The 25,279-nt window shown below is 36.0% G+C and overlaps 1 protein-coding gene across 1 annotated transcript in view; it reads left to right on the forward strand.

Annotated features, from left to right (window-relative positions):
- The first annotated feature begins 1,166 nt into the window (after window positions 1-1,166).
- BRCA2 (BRCA2 DNA repair associated) overlaps window positions 1,167-25,279 on the forward strand; it is an 87,364-nt gene continuing 63,251 nt past the window's right edge. The window contains exons 1-11 of the mRNA XM_037134509.2: window positions 1,167-1,256; window positions 1,764-1,872; window positions 6,313-6,555; window positions 10,413-10,521; window positions 11,922-11,971; window positions 12,064-12,104; window positions 12,315-12,426; window positions 15,230-15,279; window positions 15,540-15,651; window positions 16,464-17,567; window positions 19,977-24,887. Of these exons, the coding sequence (XP_036990404.2) occupies window positions 1,806-1,872; window positions 6,313-6,555; window positions 10,413-10,521; window positions 11,922-11,971; window positions 12,064-12,104; window positions 12,315-12,426; window positions 15,230-15,279; window positions 15,540-15,651; window positions 16,464-17,567; window positions 19,977-24,887 (6,799 nt within the window). The 5' untranslated portion in view covers window positions 1,167-1,256; window positions 1,764-1,805. The remainder of the gene's footprint in view (window positions 1,257-1,763; window positions 1,873-6,312; window positions 6,556-10,412; window positions 10,522-11,921; window positions 11,972-12,063; window positions 12,105-12,314; window positions 12,427-15,229; window positions 15,280-15,539; window positions 15,652-16,463; window positions 17,568-19,976; window positions 24,888-25,279) is intronic.

The following is a 25,279-nucleotide window of genomic DNA, read 5'->3' on the forward strand; positions in this document are numbered from 1 at the left end:
GGGGAAGCAAACTGTTCTGATTTAGAAGGTCAATGCAGATGTAATAGCAGGATAGTTAATTACGTGAGATCAAACCCACTGGAATTAAAACTATGCCTTGTTACCAGACATCATAACCGTAAATTACTTTCAGATTCCCCATCTGACAGTACTAACCAATTTATGGGAAGACTGTAAGACTAAATGTGTTATTGCTTGTGAAGCACAAGGCAGACTGACTCGCATGCTCAGTAAGCTGGCAGTTACTGTTACACAAGTATCTCAGGCCTGTGTTCCCTTGCTATTCAGACCCAGGTGACCATAAGCGTTGGTATCTCTGTATTGGTCAGGCTTCCTGGCGCAGCTGAGGGTTGTGATCAGACTGAATGACCCCTGAGGAACACAGCAGAGCCCATCTTTTTTCTAATCCAAGGCTGCTTCTACTGTTTACTGCTCAAGCAGCAGGGCCCACGGGCAGCTTCCACCTCCAGAACCCAGTGGAAGGCTTTTGAGCCAGGAACTACCCCGAATTAAGCCTGTGCCAGGAGTGTCTGACCCTGTCCGTGACAAGGACAGAGCCTTGTCTTCCGGGTAGTTTGGAGGGGATCACAGACAAACAGAATGATCGGTACCGTTAGCATGTAAAGGATACTAGGGCAGCCTGCCGATGGGAGTAGCTAACGCTGCAGGAAGGATTAGAAGGGGTCCCCATTTCTCAGGAGGGGAGAGAGCTCAAAAGTCTTAAACCTTCTACCTTAGAACATCACAGGGTTAGAATTTAAGTCTCTTGGCTTCACACATCAGCCTGTCCACTCCACAGGGAGAAGCGGCCGGAAACGGGTCATCTTCTGCCAAGGACCTCGCTGGGTTTCAAAGGATGGCAATTTCGGGGCCAGAATAGAGGCCTATCAGAGACAACAGACCGTGTGCGGCCCCTGAACACGACACCAGGGACGGGGCGGAAATCGCAGAGTGTACACAGGGCGGCCCTCTCAGGGCTGCGTGAGAAGACACTGCCTTACAGTTACAGAACGACCTCTCTGCAGTCCAACCACACACTAGCGCTCGCTAGCTAAGCTGGGCGGGGCAGCCAACCTGACTTCCGGGCTGCGCGCTCAGAGCGTGCAGCGTCGGGTCGTCAGCGCGTGACGTAGGGGAGTGCGGCTTTGGCGCGAGCGTACGAACGCCCTTATGGAGAAGTTGCTGCGCCTGGTTCCTGAGTGCGGATGGTCGCCGCTGGAAGATCCTATGGGTTCCGAAGAACGGCGTCTGTGCAGGTGGTTAGTGTTGCGGAAGCACGCGCGGCCGTCTCGGCCCTGTAGTCATCGCTGCCAGTCTCACGCAGATGGGGACGATGAACCGGGCCTCCCGGTGGACACTTAGCTCCTCTCCTGGGACGCTTGGGCCCTGCCGCACGCCTGCCACTCGGGCGTGGGCTCCTAGCTGTAGCTAGTGCCCCGGTCTGAAACCTTGCACACGATAAAGTTGCATTTCTGGAATATTGTGTCGTGAACAAGGTTTCCCGCTTCCGACACTGTTTCCGCCCCGTTTCATCCCAGCTGGTGCCTGTGGGACCAAGACGTCCTCATTTGAGTTGGATTTTTACCGCTAATGGGAACTCTCGCCTCACGTGACTAGTTAACGTATTTAAAATTTTCACAACAGCCTGTTCATGGGGACCGAGATCAGTCATGAGTGTTGCTTTAAGCAACTGTACCCTCTTCTGACTTTACCTCATTGTCAGGGGCCGCTCCTCAAGAAGTGTATTCTGTTCTATTTTGCAGACCCAATTTCCAAGCGTTGGAGTAATAATATTATAGAGCAAAATGCCTATTGGATGCAAAGAGAGGCCAACTTTTTTTGGAATTTTTAAGATGCGGTGCAACCAAGCAGGTACTGACAGATTTTATATAAATTGATTAGTTTCACTGGGCAAATGTTTTTAGAAAATTAAGTAAATATACACGATTGCTGGAAAGGAATCCAATTCTTCACTTTTTTTGTAATCACTATAAATTGTTTATGAAATCATAAATCTAGTTAAGAGAATGAACGTTTACCAAATGATATAGAACACCTGGTGGATAAAGAGGAGACTGGCCCCTTGATTAGCAGTAGGAAGAATTGTTTTTACAGCATAGCACTTCCAGAAAATGAGAATAATTGGCAGTTTTACCTCTTCTTGCTTTTTTTTCTAGTTACTAGAGGTTGCCTGTATTTTTTGTCAAAGGCGTCCTTCCCTCTTTAAAAACTCTCCTTTTGTAGTTGTCAATTTTTTTGGTCGCAGTAGTCCTGACACTCTTAAAAATGATAGAAGGCCTCAAAGAGCTTTTTTTTTCAATATAGTTTATTGATTATGCTATTACAGTTGTCCCATTTTCCCCCTTCACTCCCCTCCACCCCCTCTCTCACCCACTTTCCCCCACTTTAGTTCATGTCCATGTGTCATACTTGTAAGTTCTTTAGCTTCTAGATTTCCCATACTATTCTTGCCCTCCCCCTGTCTATTTTCTACCTACCATCTATGCTACTTATTTTCTGTACCTTTTCCCCCCTCTCTCCTCCTCTCACTCCCCTATTGGTTCTGTTCCTGTTCGATTGTTTGCTCAGTTTGTTTTTGTTTTTGTTTTAGGTGTGGTTGTTAATAATTGTGAGTTTGCTGTCATTTTACTGTACATATTTTTTATCTTTATCTTAGAAGAATCCCTTATCTAAGGGATAATAAGGGCTGGGTAATGCTGAACTCCTTGAACTTGACCTTATCTGAGAAGCACTTTATCTGCCCTTACATTCTAAATGAAAGCTTCCCTGGATAGGGCAGTCTTGGATATAGGTCCTTGCCTTTCCTGACTTCAAATACTTCTTTTCAGCCTCTTCTTGCCTGCAAGGTTTCTTTTGAGAAATCAGCTGACAGTCTGATGGGAACCCCTTTGTAGGTACCTGTCTCCTTATCTCTTACTGCTTCTAGAATTTTCTCCATTTTAATCTTGGGTAATGTAATTATGATGTGCCTTGGTGTGTGCTTCCTTGAATTCTACTCCTTTGGGACTCTCTGGGCTTCCTGGAAGTCTATTTCCTTTGCTAGAATGGGGAAGTTCTTCTTCATTATTTGTTCAAATATCTTTTCTACTTGTTGCTCTTCCTCTTCTCCTTCTGGTACCCCTATACTTGGATGTTGGAACATTTAAAGATATCCTGGAGGTTCCTAAGCCTCTCTTAATTTTTTTGAATTCTTCTTTCTTCCATCTTTTCTGTTTGGTTGTTTCTTCTTTCTGGTCCATTCCATTGATTTGAGTCCCAGTTTCCTTCCCATCACTATTGGTGCCCTGTACATTTTCCTTTATTTCACTTAGCACAGCCTTCATTTTTTCATCTAATTTGTGACCAAATTCAACCAGTTCTGTGAGCATCCTGATCACCAGTGTTTTGAACTGTCCATCCATATATTGGCTATATCTCTTTGTCACTTAGAAGTATTGGCTCTGGGGCTTTGAGTTGTGTTTTCATTTGGGCCATTCTTTTTTTGTCTTGATGCTCCTGTTACATATGAGGGGCGGAGCTTTAGCTGTTCACCAGGGCAGGGCAACCCAGACACTGAGTTGTGACGCTGTGGGGGAGGGGTTGGAGAGGGAACAATGTTGCTTGCTCTGCTCTCCGCTGGATTTCAGTCACTTCCCCTGATTCCCTCAAGCAAATTGGGCCGTTCTGGTGCTGATTCCTGAGTGGGTGGGTTTGTGTACATTCTAGGACCCTGTGGGTCTCTCCAGTGAATCCTCCTGTGTGGCTGGGAGTTTCTCCCAGTACCTGAGCCCCCACAGGTGTTTTCAATCCATGTTTTGAGGGTTTAATTTTCTCATGCTGGAATCCTGGGTTGTGCGATTTGTCTTGTTCCCCAGTTTCACCTGGTTGATCTGCGCGTGAATGCGAGACTGTCTGGTCCACTGGCCACTTTGGCAAAAGTCCTCTTCACCCAGCCTGCCGACTCTGCCCCTTCTACCGGTCTGGATGAATGTTTCTTCTTTTAACTCCTTGGTTGTCGGACTTTCATATGGTTTAGTTTTTTGTCAGTCCTGGAGTTTTTTGTTTCTACATTTTTGTTTGCCTTATTTTGGTTGTATGAGGAGGCACAGTGTGTTTGCCTATGCCTCTGTCTTGGCCAGAAGTTGAATCTGTGAGCTTTTCTTTATGTAGCTTTCTATATTAGAAATTAAATTTAAAACTTTAAATATTTAATAATTCACATAATTATCACAACATTATTACATAATTTGATATGTAATAATTTAATTACATATAAAAATAAACTCAGTGCATGTTAATATAAATATTTTTATGAAGACGACCTATATTTTAAAAATGGACATTGTTTTACTTTTTTCCATTCTCTTTAATATCTGGCTTAATCGAAGATAGCCAGTCTGTTGCGATATGTTGCTGTGGTTGAAGACCCAGCCTCACACAGCAATGTAGTTGGATAAGAAGGGAATATTTTAATAGTCCTCAGTTATTTATGGGTATTTTTTTCCATACTACACCAAAACTTAAGTGATAGTTTCTTAAAAGTTGCAATGTTGAATCTGAAACCATGTCATGAACTTTTCATACTTTTGTTACATTAAAGTCTCTTATTCTTTCTCACATTTTGAATGAATTTTTTATCTATACTGTAACATTATGCACCAATTAGGAAAGTGCCTGTGTTCTGAATAACACAGATATTCCCTATATTGACATGTTGCAATAAACAATATCTTTAAAAAATCATATTAGTTCACTGATGTCATGAGAAGTCTTTTAAGATTGGGAGGATGTCGAGCTGACAGAGCCTGGTAAAGTTTAACAAAATTCTAATTTTCATTGGTTGTTGTTTTCCCTCAGGGACAAGCTCACTTCATTCATTTTCAAAAAAATGTCTCCCAAACCACCCAACTAAGAATGACTTAGTCATTCTTTCTAGTAAAAATTACGCTTTCTATGAAAAGAAGTGCTAATTCAGCTCATAACTCATACGATTGCTTTTCTAGACAACTGCTATACTCAAATATGTAGAAATGCTTATATATACTTTTCATTTTGTCACAGAATATTAAAAAGATCTGTTTTTAATATTAATATTGGGCTTTAATATTACTAATTTTTACTTCATTAAGGACATTTTATTTTTATTTTTTCTTTTATTGATTCCAGAGGGAAGGGTGGGAGAAGGAAAGAGAGAAATATCGATATGAGAGAGAAACATTGATCGGTTGCTTCTTACATGCTCCCTGATGAGACCAAATCCGCAACCCAGGCATGTACCCTGGCTGGGAATTGAAATAGTGACCTTATAGTTCACAGATCATTGCTCAATCAAATGAGCCACACCAGTCAGGGCATTCATTATGGACATTTTAAATTAAACTGGGTTTTCTGTTTTTGTTTTTGTTTCTTCAGAAGTACATGGTGATGAAGAATAAATACAGTGATTATTAGCACAATTTGCTGCCACTGCCTTAACTCACACAAAGATGTCATCAGTTTACTTACCAGTGGTGCAATGTCAACATTGCGAAAAACACAAATGATGCCTTAGTATTATTATGAAAATAGTTTTGACCTCAGGGACCTTTTAAAAAGGTCCCCCCAATTATTCCACGGTCCACACTTTTGGAAGTACTACTTTAAGAGTGGATAGATCAGAGTAGATGTTTTGTTATTTATCTTTAACAACAAATCATTTTATTCCCTTTTATTTGTGAGTCTAAACATTCCTTACCTATAGATTCATCACATCTGCTTCTATAGTCTATAAACATTTGAACTGTGTCTGTAGAATGCATTCCTACTATGGTTTTTGTTTCTGAATAATGAATAAAAGATAAAGAAAACTTTAGCCTTGGGTGGTGGCTGAGTTGGTTGGTGTGCTGTCCTGTATACCAAAAGGTTGAAGGTTTGAATCCTGGTCAGGGTACATGTCTAGATTGTGGGTTCAATCCCCAGAGTAGGGGCACATACAGGAGGCTGTTGATTGATATTTCCCTGTCTCTCTGTCTTACTGTACCATTCCTCTCTAAAAAGCAGTAAAACCATATCCTTGAGTGAGGATTAAAAAATAAGACTTTAGAAGAGCTAATATAGTTAAAAGCTATCTTCTCATAACTTTTGTAAACTTCTTATACCTTACTATAGATTCATAACAGAACAGATGAGTGATCCTATTTAATTAATGTGCTTTAAGAAAAGTCATCCATAGTCCAAATGTCAAGCATCCTTTTATTTATAATGATCTTTACTGGCTCATGAATTTTTGTTTCCCTAATTAAAACCAAGATGAGGTTTTTATTTTTCTTACAGATTTAGGACCAATAAGCATTAATTGGTTTGAAGAACTTTCTTCAGAAGCTCTACCTTATAATTCTGAAACTGCAGAAGAATCTGAATTTAAAGTCATCAGTTATGAACCAAATGTATTTAAAACTCCACAAAGAAAACCTTATCAGTTGGCTTCAACACCAGTTATATTCAAAGAGCAATGTCTAACTCTGCCACTGTACCAATCTCCTTTAAAAGAATTGGATAAGGACAGATTAGAGATAGGTAAGTAATATGTAGACTAGGGAAGAAAATGAAGCAGGAATTCAGACTAACCTGTATTAAGAATCCCTACTCTGTCATTAACTCAGTTATGTTGGTCAGATCAACCCCTCTGGCTTCACTGTGCCCACCTAAGAAAATGGAGATGATAAAAATACTATCTGATAAATTTGGATTAAATAAAATAAGGTAGGTACTTAATAAATGTTCCTCTCCTGCATCCTTTGATTAATATATCCTTCCTACTGAAATTTGCTAAGTTTTATCTTTCCTATACAAAAACAAAAATGCACCCTAGGACTTTATATGGATTATACAAAATTGTATTTCTGCAGGTTGTCACAGAGGACAGGGAAGATTAGTTTTTATCAAATCTCCCGGTTTGATAACAGTTTCTCTGGCCTATGTGCCAGATACTTCCAGTTAATCAAATATTGGTCATTTATTGCTTGATTTAAGTAACATCCTCTTCCTTTCTATGGAGTACTATCCACTAGTAAGGAGAATTAAAGTACAAAGATAAATTATAGTCTAAGATTGAATGTGGTACATTAAAAAGTACAATGAGAATTGAGAAGAAAGCATAAATAATGGGATAAATGGGAAATGATTCATTTGAATTAAATATTGAAGGGTAGAAAATGGGGCAATGTGATAGTGTTGTAGGCAGAGGAAAAACATGAAGAATATGCAGTTTGTTAAGAGAATAGCAAATAATTTCAATCATTTAGAGTGTCAAATCTGACAGGGACCAATAAAAACCTAAGGCTAAAAAGCAGATTAGAGGCAGATATCAAATGCCAGGCTAAAGAAAGGAAATTTATTTGATAGACTGTCAAGCAGAAAAAGCAAATTTAATCATGCTCCTACTTCCTGCTTCAGACTTTGGATTACCTCCCTTTTGCCCTCATGATAAAATTCAGACTCCTTAATGTGATTACAAGGTCCTTACAAAGTGGTGTTTGACCTCTAGGAAGTCAGTCTTGTATGAGAGAAAATATTTAAATAAATATTCTGGTATGGCACCTGTTAGAACAGGAGCTTAGACACAGTACTTACTGTGTTGTGGAGATAATGAAGGAAGCAGCCTTAGGTCTTAATGTGGTCAAGGAAAGCTCTAAAACCAGTGGATACTGAATCTTCTAAAAGGTAAGGATATACCTAGAGCCAGTGGTTTATCCTCTAAACTTAATCTGCTGGAATTGATTTATCCTCAATTAGGGGAGGATAGCAATGAGTTAATACAGCCACTTGACTATGTAGAGAACCTGACAGTTTTAAGGTTATAGTGTATAAATAATTCAGTTGACTGTAGTCTCAAGACATTTTGCTTTTAAGTTTACTTTAAATTCATTGTTGAAATGTAAGATTTAAGCTGTTTTTTAAACTACTTTGTTCTAACACCTAATACATTATTTTTAAAAATAATGCATTATCCCTGAAGTTCCATAAGAAACTGTTTTTCTCAGTAGCCTGTCCATCCTTTTGCATAAAATACAAGTTTATCTTACCGTTACTCAGCTTATTTGTGAGATTCTCAAGTTACTTGGAAAATACTTATTTTGGTATGTACTTGTTTTTGCTTGGTTCATTTAAAAATTTTTATTCATTGTAGTTTCTTTTTGTTGCTAATCCAATATTGATACTTTATTATTAACTAAAGTCCTTTGTTTATATGTAATATGGTTTCTTTGACAGGTCTGTGGGTTTTGACAAGTGCATAATGTCATGTAAGCACCATTACAGTATCGTGCAGAGTAGTTTCACTGCCCTAAAAATCCCCTGTACTCTAGTTTACCCCTACCACCCTCCCACAAGGCCCCTGAGCCCCTCCCTGGTAGCCACTGATCTTTTTACCATATGGTTTTGCCTTTTTCAGAATGTCATATACGTAAAGTACGTAGCCTTTTCAGATTGGCTTCTTTCACTTAGCAATACTAGTTTTATCTGTATCTTCATGGCCTGACAGCTCATTTCTTTTTATCACTGAAAAATGTTCTATATTTTGGTTGCTTGCAGGTTTTGGAAATTATGAATAAAACTGCTGTAATTATTCATTTGTAGGTTTTTTTGTGTGGACCTAAGTTTTCACATCATTTGGGTATTTGCCAAGGAGCACAATTTGCTGGATCCTATGTTAGAATTATATTTAGTTTTGTAAGAAACAGCAAACTCTCTCAAAGTGGCTGTACCACTTTGCATTCCCACCAGCTATAAATGAAAGTTCGTCTTGCTTCACATCCTCAGCAACATTTGGTGCTGTCTGTGCTTTTGATTTTCATTCTAATAGGTGTGTGGTGGTATCTCATTGTCCAGTTTATTGTTTTAAGTCATTTTTGAAAATCTTTTTAAAGTGAACAGGGAAAAGATGAAATTTCACGATACAGGTTTAGCTGCTTTTTAAGCATCTTTAAGAGTTTCATAACAAAAGAAAATGTTATGACATTTTGAATGTTAATAACAAATGATAACAAAGGAAGTTGGGTATTTCATTGAAGTGGGTTTTTTAAACTTATATGTGTATTTGGTTTATTAGTGATTATGTCTATTCCCTGTCACTTGAGAAAGGAGAATATAATACAATGTTTTGTGTATGCTACTACAAATAATTTCCCGTTTGGTTTTTGCTTGACTTACTAACACTGTTGGCTTATCTTCTCCAACGTTCTAGGTTAGAGATTGTAGGATCAGTTAAAGCAACTATTTTTAAAAGCAGTTTTTAAGAGTAATAAGTGCCTTGAGTACCCAATTGGTGATACAAAATATAGGACTGTTGAAAAACTATAGGTTAGATTTGCTAAAATCACATACAGCTATGGAAACCCACCCTGTCTTAGCATTATTGTCTGAGAAAGTAGATGTGTTCAACAGGAATGAAAGTATTATGTGTTGCTATCTACAACCCACCTTTCTAAACCTTGCTGATTTATTTAGTCAATGTTCATGGAGTGACTATAACATCAGAAATTACTGTAGTTGCTAAAGATACCGTGATCAGTCAGACAGAATCTCTTCCTCAGGGAACTCAGTCTGATGGGAAACAGGAACAGTGTATGACAGACTCTGCAGGAACATAGGAGGAGCATGCACTTAGTCTGAGGTTAGGGACCACTGAAGTTTTCTGGAAGACGTGATTTCAAAATGGGAGCCTGAAAGAGGATATTCCAGGTTAAAGAAATAAAGTGAGAAACAGTCTGTACGATGGTTCTCTCTAGACTGAGAGAATGATTCTTGCGGTGTATGCAAGTGGTTGGGAATAGCTGAAGAGAGTATGAAAAAGTGTCATCATAGAAATTAAGACATCAGATTGTGCAGGTCCTATTACCAGGGAGTTTTATTATGGAGTTTGAACTTGATCTTGACACCAAGATCTCAAAAGGTTTTTAGCAGAAAAGTAATGTGGTCAGATTAGGTACCCTGATGGGTTTTCAGTAAATGTCTTTTCTTTTACTTTTATCCTCCATGACACCGTAGAACTGTGTATGACCTAATAATAGGACATAATCACATTCCACTTGAAATGTGTACCAAATTCATTCAAAAAATTAATTTGGTACACATTTCAAAAAAATGAAAATTTTCCACTACTATATTCTGAACTCCTTGAGGATAAAGCTGTATCTTAATTGTATTATTTAAAGTGCCTTATGTGTATTATATGCTTATAACATGCTTGTTGAAATGGAGGCAGACATCCCTTTTGGGGAAGAGTTGGCAAATGGAGTAGCCAATTCAGACCAAACTTCCTGTACATTCTCCTTGGTGTAGATGAGACTTTTTTGTTTTTAAATACTTCAGGAAATGAAAATTCACAATACAGAGCTTGTATATCTTCACTGAATTATTGTACTCTTTTTCAGGAAAGCATATTGCCAATAGTAAGCATAAAAGTAGTTGTACAATGAAGGCTAAAATGGATCAAGCAAATGATGTTATCAGCTCACCTCTAAATTCTTGTCTTAGTGAAAGGTATGATAAATACTTAAATGAAACATTTTTCGGCATAGGATATTTGTTTTATAGAAATGCATCTGATTTTCACACTAATATTCTGAGTAGAGAAAACCTGGAAGAGAATCTTTTTTTGGGTTGGCCAAAAAATTCATTTAGTTTTTTCTGTACAATGACCCTAGTTGTGCTTAGTTGTCTTTAATGCCATTTGAAACAATTTTAATAGATTGTATTGTGACAGTTGACATATTACTGTGCATCTTAAAAAATTATCAAAATTGGTGAATTTTTTCATCCATTTCAATATCAAAGATAGAGGAAAATACACAACATTTTTGGCATATAATGCTTTATTATTTAAAAAAAGGTTAAAAACAGAACTGAAATGTAAAAATTTGTGCAGTATATGGAAAAGGTACTGTGGCAGATCAAATTTGTCAAAAGTGATATGCAAAGTTTCTTACTACTATTGACATTTTAGCCATGTAATTCTTTGCTGCGTATTAGAAGATGTTTAGCCACACCCCTGGCTTTTATCTAGAAGCCAATATTGGGAGATACCTGACATACTCAAAATGTCCAAATCAATAAAGTTATTGGTGAGAATGAAAAAAATGTGACTTATTTACATAAAAAACTGAATGGACATTTTGGCCAACCCAGTATTTTTAAATAATATCCTTTTAGGTTGGGTTCTTTACTACATTAATTTCTACATTAGAAACATTTACTTTGTTTTTCTTACAATGTTGAATTGACTGGTTTTTCTGTATATTCTTTGAAGTTTTAAGTAGCAAAAATGCTAAAGATAAAAAATGCCTTTGAAATGCCAGTTTAAAATAAATTATTCATGCATTTTGAATCACTGGAAAGAGAATATGAGGCTATTATAGATTCACTTTACATAATTTTTAAATTCAAAATATGTAATTCCTGCCCTGGCTGGTGTGGCTCAGTTGGTTGGATGTTGCCCTGCAAACCAAAATGGTCACTAGATCTGTTCCTGGCCAGGACACATGCCTGGGTTGTGGGGCTGGATTGTAGGCCAGTTACCTGGTTGGGGATGTGCAAGAGACAACTAATGGATGTTTTTCTCTCACATAGATGTTTCTCTCTTTTCTCCCCTCTCTAGAAATAAGTAAAAAAAAAATTATATATATGTATATATAATTCTTAGCAGCTGAAATTTATGTGTACTGTATACATTACTTTCAGTGGGCATGTGAAACATAATTTAGTGGTTTTTAAATTTTTCATGCAATATTTACTTTTTAAAAAGTAATATAAAAGTAGTATTGCAGAGTGGTATCATTCTAATATCATTGAGAGTCCTTTTTTTTAAGTAACATTAGTAAATGTTATTTGCCATATCTGTTATCTCCTGAATAATCTGAGGGATTTACTTTGTTTTGTTTTAGTTCTGGTATTCTGCAATGTACACATGTAACACCAAAAAGAGAAAAGTCAGGTATGATTAAAAACAAGACTTTTTATTTTTTTAAATATTCTAAATTTTAACAAAAATAAAACTTAGTAATTTTTTTTTTGTTTTACCTCCAGTGGTATGTGGAAATTTATTTCATACACCGAAGCTTATGAAGGTAACTATTCTGCCTAGTTTATTTTTGTTATGTATTAATTGAGAATTTGATAACAGTGTCATACCTTTACCCTGAGATTTACAGTAATATACTTTGTGGCCTCACTTAGGAATTTAGTAAATGATAAATGAAAAAAATAAGTGAATAAAAAATATTAAAAAAATTTCGTCAGTGTCTTTCTGTGTAATAATTTATTTTCTTTATTTCCAGGGTCAGACTAGAAAACATATTTCTGAAAGTCTAGGGGCTGAGGTAGATCCTGATATGTCTTGGTCAAGTTCTTTAGCCACACCACCAACCCTTAGTTCTACTGTTCTCATAGGTAATACTATCAAATGTTTTTTCTAAGAAAGTAAATGATGTTGATAAATTATCATCTTTAATACTTTGTATTAAAAAGAAAATATGAAAAGGTAATTAAATAATAATTAAACTAGGTAATCCTGTCTTTTATAAACATATTAGTTCAAAATAGTATTACCATATTTTACCATATATAATGTGCGCCTTTTTTGCCCAAATTTTTGAGGGGAAAATAAGGATGTGTATTATACATGGATATTGCTAATTCTGTATCTATATAAATGCTTTTAATTTTTATTTATGCTCATATATTAGAAGTATAACTAGAAAGCAATAATGGTATCCATATGCAGAATAATACCCTGGATTATGATAATAGGTTTTGTTTCTTTTTCTTTTATTTTTTTAGAATATATTTCATTAATTATGTTATTACAGTTTTCCCAATTTATCCCTCTTTATCCCCCATCACCCTGCACCTCAACCCTCCAGCATTCCACCTGCTTAGTTCATGTCAGTGAGTTGTACATATAAGTTCTTTGAATTCTGTTTCCTATAACATTCTTAATCTTTCCCCATCTATTTTGTGCCAACCAATTATGCTGCTTATTCCCTGTACCTTTCATCCTATTCCTCCCCTGTCCCACTGAAAATCATCCGTATGATGTCCATTTGTCTGATTCTGTTCCTGTTCTAGTTGTTTGCTTAGTTTTTGTTGTTTTTCTTTTTTTTAGGTTCAGTTGTTGATAGTCGTGAGTTTATTGTCATTTTACTGTTCATAGTTTTTGATCTTCTTCAATTTCTTAGATACATCCCTTAACATTTCATGCAATAAAGGCTTGGTAATGACGAACTACTTTAACTTGACCTTCTCTGAGGAGCACTTTATCTGCCCTTCTATTCTCAATGATAGCTTTGTTGGATAGAGTAATCTTGGATGTAGGTCCTTGCCTTTCATGAGTTGGAATACCTCTTTCCAGCCCCTTCTTGCTTGTAATGTTTCTTTTGAGAAATCAGCTGACAGTCTTATAGGAACTTCTTTGTAAGTTAACTCTCACCTTTTCTCTTGCTGCTTTTAAGATTCTCTCTTTATCCTTAATCTTGGATAACTTAATGATGATATATCTTGGTGTGTTCCTCTTTGGGTCCAACTTCTTTGGAATTCTCTGGGCTTCCTGGACTTCGTGGAAGTCTATTTCCTTTGCCAGATTGGGGAAGTTTTTGTTTATCATTTGTTCAAATAAGTTTTCAATATCTTACTGTTGTTCTCCTTCTGGCACCCCTATAATTCAGATATTGGAGTGTTTAAAGTTATTCTAAAGGTTCCTAAGCCTCTATTAATGTTTTTGAATTCTTGTTTCGTCATTCTGTTCCAGTTGGATATTTCTTTCTTCCTTCTGAACCACACTGCTGATTCGAGTCTTGGTTTCCTTTCTGTCACTGTTGGTTCCCTGAATATTTTGCTTTATTTCACTTTGGGTATCCTTCATTTGTCCCTTCATTTTTCGACCAAGCTCAAACAGTTCTGTGAGCATTTTGATTACCAGTGTTTTGAACTCTCCATCAGATAGGTTGGCTATCACCTTATCACTTAGCTGTTTTCTGGATTTTTGCTGTGTTCTTTCATTTGGGCCATATTTCTTTGTCCTGATGCAGCTAATAGGTTGTAAGGGGGTGGGGCCTTAGGTATTCACCTGGGCATGGCAATCCTCCTTGCTGCATTGTGGTGCTGTAGGTGTGGTCAGAGAGGGAACAGTGCAGTTCACTTGCTCAGCTCTTGCCCCATTTTCCAATGAACTCATATGAGATCAGGAATTTCTCCCACTGTGGCAACCCCTGCCATAGGCCACAGCCAGCTGTGAGTCTCAGTTTCCTATTCAGCCAGCCCACCCGCACAGCCCCTCACCTTGCTGTGGGTTTTGTCTGTCTGCCCTGTCTCACTCGTCTCCCTCCTACTGGTCTGGTTTAGTTCCTTAGTTGTCTGAGTTCCATGCAGTTTGATTTTCTGGCACTTCTGGTTGTTTCTTGTTTTTAGATTGATTGTTATCCTTTTGGTTGTGCAAGGAAACGAAGGGTTTCTACCTACACTTCCATCTTAGCTGGAACTCCCGGTTTTGTTTCTAATTATAAATAAGTTAAAACATTAATTAAAAAGTAAAATGAAAGGATCCTGAAAGTTGGGGCCAAAAATGTGAATGGGCATTATACACAGGAGTGCATTATATGTGGCAAAATACGGTATTTTGTTTACAGCAAACTGGTATGAATCAGAAGTATGTTAGGTACTATTCTGTAAGAGTCAGATTAATTTATTTGCAAATCAGAATTTTTTTTATTCTAGCAAAAATGCATTCCATTTTGATTTCTCTTAAGCTGAAAAAATAAATTTGCTCTGTTGTTGCTCAGATGCAATAGTACCAGTAAAAGCATGTTGAAAATTAAAAAGTGTTTAACATATGATATGCCTTTAGATTGTATTAGCATCTAAATAAATGCTAATATCTACAAGCATTAGCTTTCAAATTGTGACTCCACAGCTTAATCTGATTCTCCAAGTCTTACCAGACAGTATCACCTTAGAGTCAGGATCATCAAACCATAATTTTTTACCCCTTTGCAAATGGTACTAAGGAAGTGACTATAGCTTATTCACTGTGTTGAGTGACCTTTCTAAATACTAAACTTGGGTCATTTTTCTTTGAAATGTGTCATTCAATCCAATAATAGTCTTTTGATATCTGACCAAAAAATACCTAAGTTTTTGCATCAGCTGTAGTGTATGATGTACAGTACCTATAGTCAATTGAATTTTTCTTTTACAGTCAGAGAGGAAGAGGCACCTGCAGCTGTATTTCCTAATGATACTACTGCTGTAAGTGAATGGGAAAGATTATGCTGTTGTAGTTGCTTATAATTTAAGTATGATGCTTTGAAAAATTATTTATCTTGCCTTTTTCATTCCTTATTTTATGATTTGTCTAAGCCTTTGAGAAAGTCTCTAAACCTTTTTCTATATGTGATTTACTTTGATTTCCTATGATAAATCCGCCTGTTACTCTGTTTAAGAATAAGTTGAATGTTTATGGATAATTAAGTATTTATATTAGTAATTTTAAAATATAACTTTCGTAGATTTGTAGAAGCTATTTTTCTGAGTATGATGGAAGTCTGAAGAAAAATGACAGGTTTATTCCTTCTGGGCCAGACAATGAAATCAAAAATCAAAGAGAAGCTAAAAGTCATGGTAAGTCTTTATGTGAATGACTTTTTAACTGACATCATTGAAGTATTGTTTCTCTTAAAAATAAAACACATTGGTTCTCTTTACTGGATGACTAAAGGTATTAAGGGTAGAAACTAACCTGACTTAGATGAAAATGTTAAAGCATCATGCTAAAGCAAGACTATTCAAGGTATTGTTATGACACAAAAACAAAACCAATTACTCAAAACTTAACAGAGATTAAGAATAATACTTACAACTAACAAAATGTGAATACCATATTTTCTAATTAGTAAATATGGTTGCAGAAATGCTAAAAACTGCCTAATGATATCATTGGAATATTGCATTTTTCTTAGTGTGTGTATGTCTATATAAATATGTAGGATTACCCCTTGAATATGTAGGATTACCCCACAGTACACATCTGTGAGTGTGTAGGTGTATGTATAAAATCATATTTTACTTTCAATTGTAGAGCCACAAAATTAATTTGAACCGTCTGGTTTGATGAATGTTAGAATATTAAATACGTAAAGTAATATTGGGGTAATTTTAATTGTGTAAAGCTGGTAAAGAAAGGTTATTGGTGATTGGAGAATGAATGAAGGGCTTTGACTACAGTAGAATCTGCTTTATCAGAAGAACAGAAGAAGGGTGGGTGTCCCCTCTGCCCCTCCAAAAATAGCCAGTAGTCAGGATAACCCTTTAAAGGTTCAATTTTGTATTATTTAGTACCTACTATTTCTATGAAGAAGATTGTAAGAATCATATAAATTATATGGATTTATTATAAAATGTTATTAATATGCTTCTGTTTTAAATTTTAACAGGATTGGAAAATTCATTTGGTAAAGTAAGTAGCTGCAAAGACCATTTTGCAAAGTCAGTGCCAAATGTTTTAGAAGGTGAAGTACATGAAAAGGTTGGCGATATTTCTGAAGAAGATAATTTCTTACTATGTGTTTCTAAATATAAAAAGAGATATATACAAAAAATAAAAACTGGCAAGACTAGGAAAAATAGTTTCAATGAAATAAAAACCAGTGAATGTGAAGAAGCTAAAAAACAAATAAAAGAAAGTAAACATTCATTTTTAGCTGAAATGGAACCAAATGGCAATAATCCATTAGATACAAAACAAATGAATCAGAAGCCCTTTGGGAACAGAAGTGACAGAATCTCTGAGGACACTGTACAGTCTCCAGCTTTCAAATGCTCTCAGCTAACCCTCTCAGGTCTAAATGGAACCCAGATGGGCAAAATACCTCTACTGCATATTTCTTCTTGTGACCAAAATAATTCTGAAAAAGACCTCATAGGCATAGAGAAAGAATGTACCAACTTTATTACTTTAGAAGATTCTTTGCCACATATTTCAAGTGTACCGAAGACAGAGAAGACATTAAAGGAGGAAACAGTGAATAAGAGAGATGAAGGACAGTGTCTTAAACCACATGAAGAGGACACTCTAGTGGTAAAGAACATAATGTCTGAAACTTCCCTAATAGCTTCTCCTTGTCAGGGTATCAAAAAGTCTCTGTTCAGGTTAAGAGAATCGCCTGTAGAGACACCCAGTTCACTTTCTTCAAATAATATGACTGATCCAAATTTTAAAGAAGAACCTGAAGCCTCTGAAAGTGGATTGGAAATAGGTACCATTTTCTCCCAGAAAGAGAGTTCTTCCTGTACAAGTTCAGTTGATAATGGAAGCTGGCCAGTCACTATCAAACATACATCTATAGCTTTGCAGAATAAGGGTTTAATATCTACTTTGAGAAAGAAAACTAAAAAGTTTATTTATGCTGTAAATGGTGAAACATCTTATCAAAGATTAAAAATGAAGAAGGATCAAGAATCAGGACTAAGTAACTATTCTACCCAATTTGAAGCAAACACTTTTGAAGCACCATCTACAGTTACAAATGCTGATTCAGGTACCGTTGTGTGTGTGTGTGTGTATTACCTACAGTTATGTGGATGTTGACAAGTTCTCTTTTTTTTTTTCTTTAATTTTTAAAGATTTTATTTCTTTAGAGGGGAAGGAAAGGAAAGAGGGAGAGAAATATCAATGTATGGTTGCCTCTTATGTGTCCCCTGCTGGGAACTGGCCTGCAACCCAGGCATGAGCCCTGACTGGGAATCGAACTGTTATCCTCTGGTTCACAGGCCCGTGCTCAATCCACTGAGCTACACCAGCCAGGGCCAAGTTCTCTTAAATGAATATGTAAATCTCTTTTCTTTAATCTTTTCACAAGCATACTGCCTTCTGTAGTTTTTTGGGTTTTGACCCTTGAACAACACAAAGATTGGGGTGCCAGTCTCCATGCAATTGGAAATTTGAGTATAACTTTTCAGTTCCCCAAAACTCATTCATTCTTTGGTATCCAAAAGGGACTAGTTCCAGGATACCAAAATCCTCAGATATTGAAGTCCCTTATATAAAATGGTATAGAACAGTGCATGTAGTCAGCCCTCTGCATCCATGGATTCCAAAACACAGATGGAAAATACTGTTTTCCATTCGTGGTTTGTTGCAGATACAATACCTGGAGATAGGGAAGACTGGCTGTATATTTATTGAAAAAAACACATGTAAGTGAACCTGCTCAGTTCAAACCCATGTTGGTTAAGGGTCAACTGTATTTAATAACAGGCAGTGTCAGCTTGTTATTGTTTAGGCCTTTGATTACCAATGTTCAAAACCATTTCATCAAACTTGCTAGATCAGTATGTAAGGTATATGTATAATCATTACTCTTGAGGCAGAGCATGTGATTTATAACCATCAAGAGATTGACTACGCAATCCCTGCTTTAATTTCCAGTGTTCATTATATGCAAGTTGGACAATTTTATAAATATGTGTGCTATTTACTATGTATTATCACTAAAGCAAGAAAGGGATAGGAAAAAAGCTAATAATTTCTAGCTTAAGTTTAGTGTAAGCCACTCCTAAAATAAAGCAGTGGTTTTTATTGTTGTTACATAACTTTCTTAAATATTAGATTACTGAGAGTTATTACTGTATCTCTGTACATCCAGAGTGTGTAAGAGTGTGTATAGTGAAACTTTTTTTTTTCCCCAGCAACAATTTATTTAATTAGTAAACTCTGTTGAAAGGTGATTTGGTTTCCTATGAGAAGATTTTAGTGGATTGGAATATCTTAGCAAATAATAGGTTTGCTAGAACTGGAGTACAGAGGAACTATTTAAGATTTGGGTTAATTTTCAGAAAAAAGTATCCAATGTTATATGTATCAGAGTTAAAACCAATAAAACAGCTAATATATAGTAGTAGTTACTGATGAAAGAAAATGAGATTAATAATTTCAACTTGTTAATAGGAAATTCAGATAGCCTTTAAGATCGAACAGAGTAGGCCTAGCTGGTGTAGCTCAGTGGATTGAGTGCAGGCTGTGATCCAAAGGGTCACCGGTTTGATTCCTAGTCAGGGTAATATGCCTGGGTTGTGGGCCGGGTCCCCAGTGGGGGCCACATGAGAGGCAACCACACATTGATGTTTCTTTCCCTCTCATTTCTCTCTCCCTTCCCCCTCTCTAAAAATAATAAATAAAATCTTTTTTAAAAAATTGAACAGAACAGTTTAACTCACTTGCCTTTATAATTGAGATTATGTAATTTTTCAGGCCCATCATAAGTGGAACCTGGTTTTGAAAAGGTAACTTTTTGTGTGTTTTTTAAATATGAAAGACTGAATTAACTGAAAGAAATGGTTACTTTTCTCATTCCTTTCCTTTGCTTCTCCATCTTCTGTTAAACCAACATATTTTTTAAAGATTTTATTCATTTATTTTTAGAGGGGAAGGGAAGGAAAGAGGGAGAGAAATATCAATGTATGGTTGCCTCTCGTGTGTCCCCCTGCTGGGAGCTGGCCTGCAACCCAGGCATGTGCCCTGACTGGGAATCAAACCGCGATCCTCTGGTTCGCAGGCCCCTGCTCAATCCACTGAGCTACACCAACCAGGGCCTAAACCAATATTAACAATGAATTTTTTTACAATTTTATTTTTCAATAAAATTACTTTGAATTTTATCTGAAAGATACCTGCTTTTTGGAACTATGCACTAATTTTGATTGATACATATCAGTTGATACATATCACAAAAAAAGTGCTAGGGCCCATTTATCTTTAGTTGGAAAATGTAGTAACTTCAAAATAGAGAGTATTTATAATTCTTTCTGTTCTAAACCTGACATTAATTTGTTGCTTTTCATGTAATTTTTGTTTTAGGTACTACCTTTTTAACTTTGTAGAAAATATTTAGTGAGTGTGATTGATAGTACTTTAATTGTATTTTGTCACTTTGTCTCTTTATGCATAGGTTTATTGCATTCTGTGAAAAAAAGCTGTTTACAGGATGATTCTGAAGAACCAAGTTTATCTTTAACCAGCTCTTTTGGGACAATTCTGAGAAAATGTTCTAATAATGAAAACAGTTCTTCTAATAAAATATCTCAGGATCTTGATTATAAAGAAGCAAAAATTAGTGAAGAAAAACTGCAGTCATTTGTTACCACAGAACCTGATTCTCTGTCATGTTTTCAGGAAAAATACTGTGAAGAAGATCCAAAACACCAAAGAGTTTTAGATATAAAAGAACAGGACTTGCCTGCAGTATGTCACCGTGCAGTTCCACATTCAGAAATAGAATGTAGTGGTATTCACTTTCAATCCCAGGAAAGCATTTTATATGATTTTGATAATATCAGCATTTCAACTCCTGATTTCAAGGATCTTCCATCAAACCCCATTATGATTTCTAGGGGAAAGAAGTCATACAAAATGTCAGAGACAGTAAAATGTAAGAATTGTGAAGCTGGTTTTGATTTAATAAAAAATATTCCCATTGAAGAGAATCAAGGAATATGCATTTTTAATGAAATTTCTAAAACTGAGCTGTTATCACCTGAAAAATACACAATAGCCTCGCCTTCTATGGAGGTACAATTCAACCAAAACACAGATCTCACAGTAACTGAAAAAGAAGAAAAGACTGCTTTAATTTCAAAAATAACTGTCAATTCAGATTCTGAAGAGAATTTTCAAGACAACGAGAAGGAAATTGTCTTTGAAATAACTAATAAATGGAGTATTCCTCTTTTAGAAAATATTGAGGAACTTCAAGAGGCAGGCCCCTCTTATGTCAGAGAACCTGCTCTCAAGAACTCTACCACAGTAGTAGATACAGGCACAGATGACAAACAAGCAGCCCAAGTGTCAGTTATGAAAGATTTTGATTCATCAAATATAGTCCATGATCTTACAGACAAAAACAGAAAGAATGTAGCACAGCAAATGACTCTAGTTAAAGATTTGAAGTTAGACATGTCCTTGGATGTAGATGAGAAATCAAACCAAAATGATGATTACATGGACAAATTGGCAGAACTCTCAGATCCCATTTCAAATCACAATTTTGAAAATGGCTTCAGAACAGCTTCTAATAAAGAGATAAAACTTTCTGAACACAACATTAAGAAAAGTAAAGTGTTCTTCAAAGATATTGAAGAACATTTTTTTACTAGCTTAGCTGGTGTTGAAATTGTAAGTGCCTCATTGTTAGAAAATCAAAAGAAACTAAACAAACCTTGTGTGCTTGATTCACAGTCAACTGATATTATATCTGGTTGTGTGCACAGTGGTACATTTGCTTCTGATAGTGAAAATAGTCACGCAATTCTTCCAACTTTATCTTTGAATCAAGATTTTAATTCACACCATAACCTAACACCTAGCCAAAAGGCAGAAATTACAGAACTTTCTACTATATTGGAAGAATCAGGAAGTCAGTTTGAATTTACACAGTTTAGAAAACCAAACCACATGGTACAGAATAATCCACTTGAAATGCCTGAAAACCACATATCTGTCTTGCATACCACTTCTGAGGAATGGAAAAATGTTGATTTTCATCTCACAACTAATTCCCCATCCATCAGTCAGGTGGATAGCAGGAAGTTTGAAGGTAAACAAAAGTTTGCTTGCTCTTTGAAAACCAACTGTAACAAAAGTGTTTCTGGTTATTTAACAGATAAAAATGAAGTGGAATTTAGAGGCTTTTATTCTGCTCGTGGCACAAAACTGAGTGTTTCTAGCGAAGCACTGCAAAAAGCTGTGAGACTGTTCAGTGACATTGAGAATACTAGTGAAGAAACTTATGCAGCAGTAGATCCAAGAAGTTTCTCTTCAAGTCAGTGTAGTGATTCTGTTTCACTGTTTAAAATAGAAAATTATAACAATGGTAAGCATTTTAATGAAAAAAATAATAAAACCCAACTAATACAACAAAATAATATTGAGATGACTGCTGGCATTTTTGTTGAAAATACTGAAGATCAGAAGAAATACACAGAAAGTGAAGATAACAAATATACTGGTGCCAGTAGAAATTCTTGTAACTTAGGAGAATCTGATAACAGTGATTCAAGTAAAACTGATACAGTTTGTGTTCATAAAGAAGAAAATGGCTTGCCATGTATTGATGAGCACAACATACATCTGAAATCATCTGCTCAGTTTATGAAGCGGGGAAGCATGCAAATCAAAGAAAGTGTGTCAGATTTAACTTGTTTGGAAGTTGTGAAAGCAGAAGAAATATTTCATGTTCATATGTCAAATAAAGAACAGTTAACAGTTAGAAAGATGGGGCAAAACATAAAAGATTTTGACTTTTTTGATACATCCTTTCAGACTGCAAGTGGGAAGAATATCAGATTGTCCAAAGATTCATTAAATAAAGCTGTAAATTTCTTTGATCAAAAATGTGCAGAAGAAGGATTGAATAACTTTTCAGATGCCTTGAATTCTGAATTACTTTCTGGAATAAATGTCAACAAAATGGATATTTCAAGTTATGAGGAAACAGACATGGTTAAAGACAAAACATTGAAAGAAAATGATTCAGTTGGTATTGAAAATCAATTACTGACTCTCCAATCAAGGCTAGAATGTGAAACCAAAAAGATCAAAGCACCTACTATGTTGGGTTTTCATACAGCTAGTGGGAAAAAGATAAAAATTACAAAGGAATCTCTGGACAAAGTAAGAAGTCTTTTTGATGAAAAAAAGCAAGATCAAAATAGTGAAACCATTAATTTTAGCCACCAAGGGGCAAAAATACTAAAGGACAGAGAGGATTGTAAAGAAGGGCTTGAATTAGCATGTGAGACCTTTGAAACAACTGCCCCAAAGTATGAAGAAATGCAGAATTCTCTAAAGGAGAAAAAACTTGTTTCTAATGAGTTTGCCATGCTACCCAGGCTCTTAAGTGATAATTTACACAAACAAACTGAAAATTTCAAATTATCAAATAGTATCACTGTGAAAATTGGAAACATAGAAAAAGAAATAGCAAAAACTCCTACAACTTGCTACACAGATCAATCCACTTGCTCAGCCATTGAAAATCTGAGTGTACCATTTTACCCAGGACATGGTAGAAAACTTTCTGTGAGTCCAGCTTCACTACTTGAAGCAAAAAAAATGCTTAGAGAAGGGAAATTGGTTGATCAACCAGAAAAAATAAATAGTGCTAAGGTTATATGTTTCAAAGACTATCCTGAGGATTATGTAGAAAATCCTTCACGTGAAAATCACTCAAACAGTATCATAACTGAAAATGACAAAAATCATCTCTCTGAAAAACAAGATTCGACTTATTTAAGTAACAGTAGCATATCTAACAGCTATTCGGACCACTCTGATTTTTGTCATTCCGTTGAGGTGTATAATAAATCAAAATCTCTCTCAAAAAATAAAACAGATAATTCTGGTATTGAGCCAGTAGTAAAGAATTTCAAAGACAGAAAAAACACTAGTTTTTCTGAAGTAATATCTACCATAAGAGAAGCAAACACACATCTACAAACTGTAAGTGAAGATATTTGTGTTCAGAAATTTGTGACTAACTCTTCACCATACAAAAATAAAAACACAGCTGTGCCTACATCTGATTCAAATAATTTTGAGAAGGGGCCTCCTGCATTCAGTACAGAAAGTGGTCAAATGGTCTTTGTTTCACATGGAACAAAAATCAGAGAGAGATTTGCAGACAGCTGCACTAAGGTCATTATGAAAAACACTGAGTGTGAATCAGGCACTGACCACACAAAAACTGTGGCAGGTGATTGTGAGTTGGGTGATTTGGAGGATTTCATTTTTCCTAACTCTCCAGATAGTGAAGAGCATAGCAAGCATTCATGCAAGATTTTCGCTGACACTAGGAGTGAACAAATTCTGAAATACAGCCAAGGTATGTCTGGATCAGAGACAATTTCTGAAATGTTACCTTGTCAGATTGATTTGAAACCTTCTGATACATGTAAATTTAATGCAGTCTCCTCTAATGCTTGTGGGATTTTTAGCACAGCAAGTGGGAAATGTGTACAAATTTCAGATGCTGCTTTATGGAAGACCAGACAAGTCTTATCTAAGCCAGAAGAGAGTGCCGTGCAGCCTTTTCCCAAAGTATCATTTGAACCAAATGAAGAGCATTCAGACAAGGTCACAAGAGAAGAGACTGTGATACATACCCCCTCAAATTTACTATCATCTGCTTTCTCTGGATTTAGTACAGCAAGTGGAAAATATGTTCCAGTTTCTGAAAGTGCCTTAAACAAAGTTAAGGGAATGTTAGAGGACTTTGATTCACTCAGAACTGAATGTGGTCTTTGGCAGCCACCTACATCTGGACAAGATGTGTCAAAACTACTTCCTCTCTCCTATATTGATAAGAAAACCCCAGAACAACTTGCAAACTGCAAAGTGGAAAAAGACTGCAGTAAATTATCAAATAACTGTAACATTGGAAGTAGTTCTTCAGAAAATACTCACCCTTTTGAAGCTTCTCTGTGTGTCTCTCACTTTAAGCAGGACGAAGAACCCTTGGTTTTAGAGAGCAAAGCATTGCTTGTTGAGAACAGTAGTCATCTATTGGGAAAAGAGCAAGCTTTATCTAAAAATATAAAAATGGAAATTGGGAAACCTGAAACTTTCTCTAATCTTCCCATTACAACAAATGGAGAAAGTTATTCTACCTATTCCAAAAATTCAGAAAACTGTTTTGAAACAGAAGCAGTGGAAATTGCCAAAGCTTTTATGGAAGATGGGGAGCTGACAGATTCTGAACTGCTAAGTCATCCCAAACGCTTACTTCTCACCTGCCCAAACAAGGAAATGGCTTTGTTAAATTCAAGAACCGGAAAAAGAAAAGGAGGCACCTTTGCCTTGATTGGTAAGTGGCGCTTTTTTTCCTTTAGGTTTGCCAGTCAATTTTAAAATTAAGTCCTCAGTGATTCTGGCATGTTAACTTATAGCAATTAGGGTATTATATACTAATCATGTTTTTCTAGATTTTCATGTATAATTTGGGGGAATGTGACTTCACTCTTGATATCTCTGAGTCTATGTATCAAGAAGGCATGATTTGAGATTCTCAATGTGTTTTTAGAGGTTAATATAGTTATAATTGAGAAATTAATGTCAAAAGTTTTAATGATTCTTGAAACTCTTATATAGCAGCTTATATAATACAACTTGTCAACTGTTTTTATGTATGTAAATATAGATAGCAGAAATTCAGACTTTGGCTATTATTAACTTAAAAGATTTGTTTGGAGGTCCGTC

This window comes from Artibeus jamaicensis, unplaced genomic scaffold, assembly GCF_021234435.1.
Source record: "Artibeus jamaicensis isolate MK-2021 breed Jamaican fruit bat unplaced genomic scaffold, CSHL_Jam_final contig_2002, whole genome shotgun sequence".
Classification (NCBI taxonomy): Eukaryota; Metazoa; Chordata; class Mammalia; order Chiroptera; family Phyllostomidae; genus Artibeus; species Artibeus jamaicensis.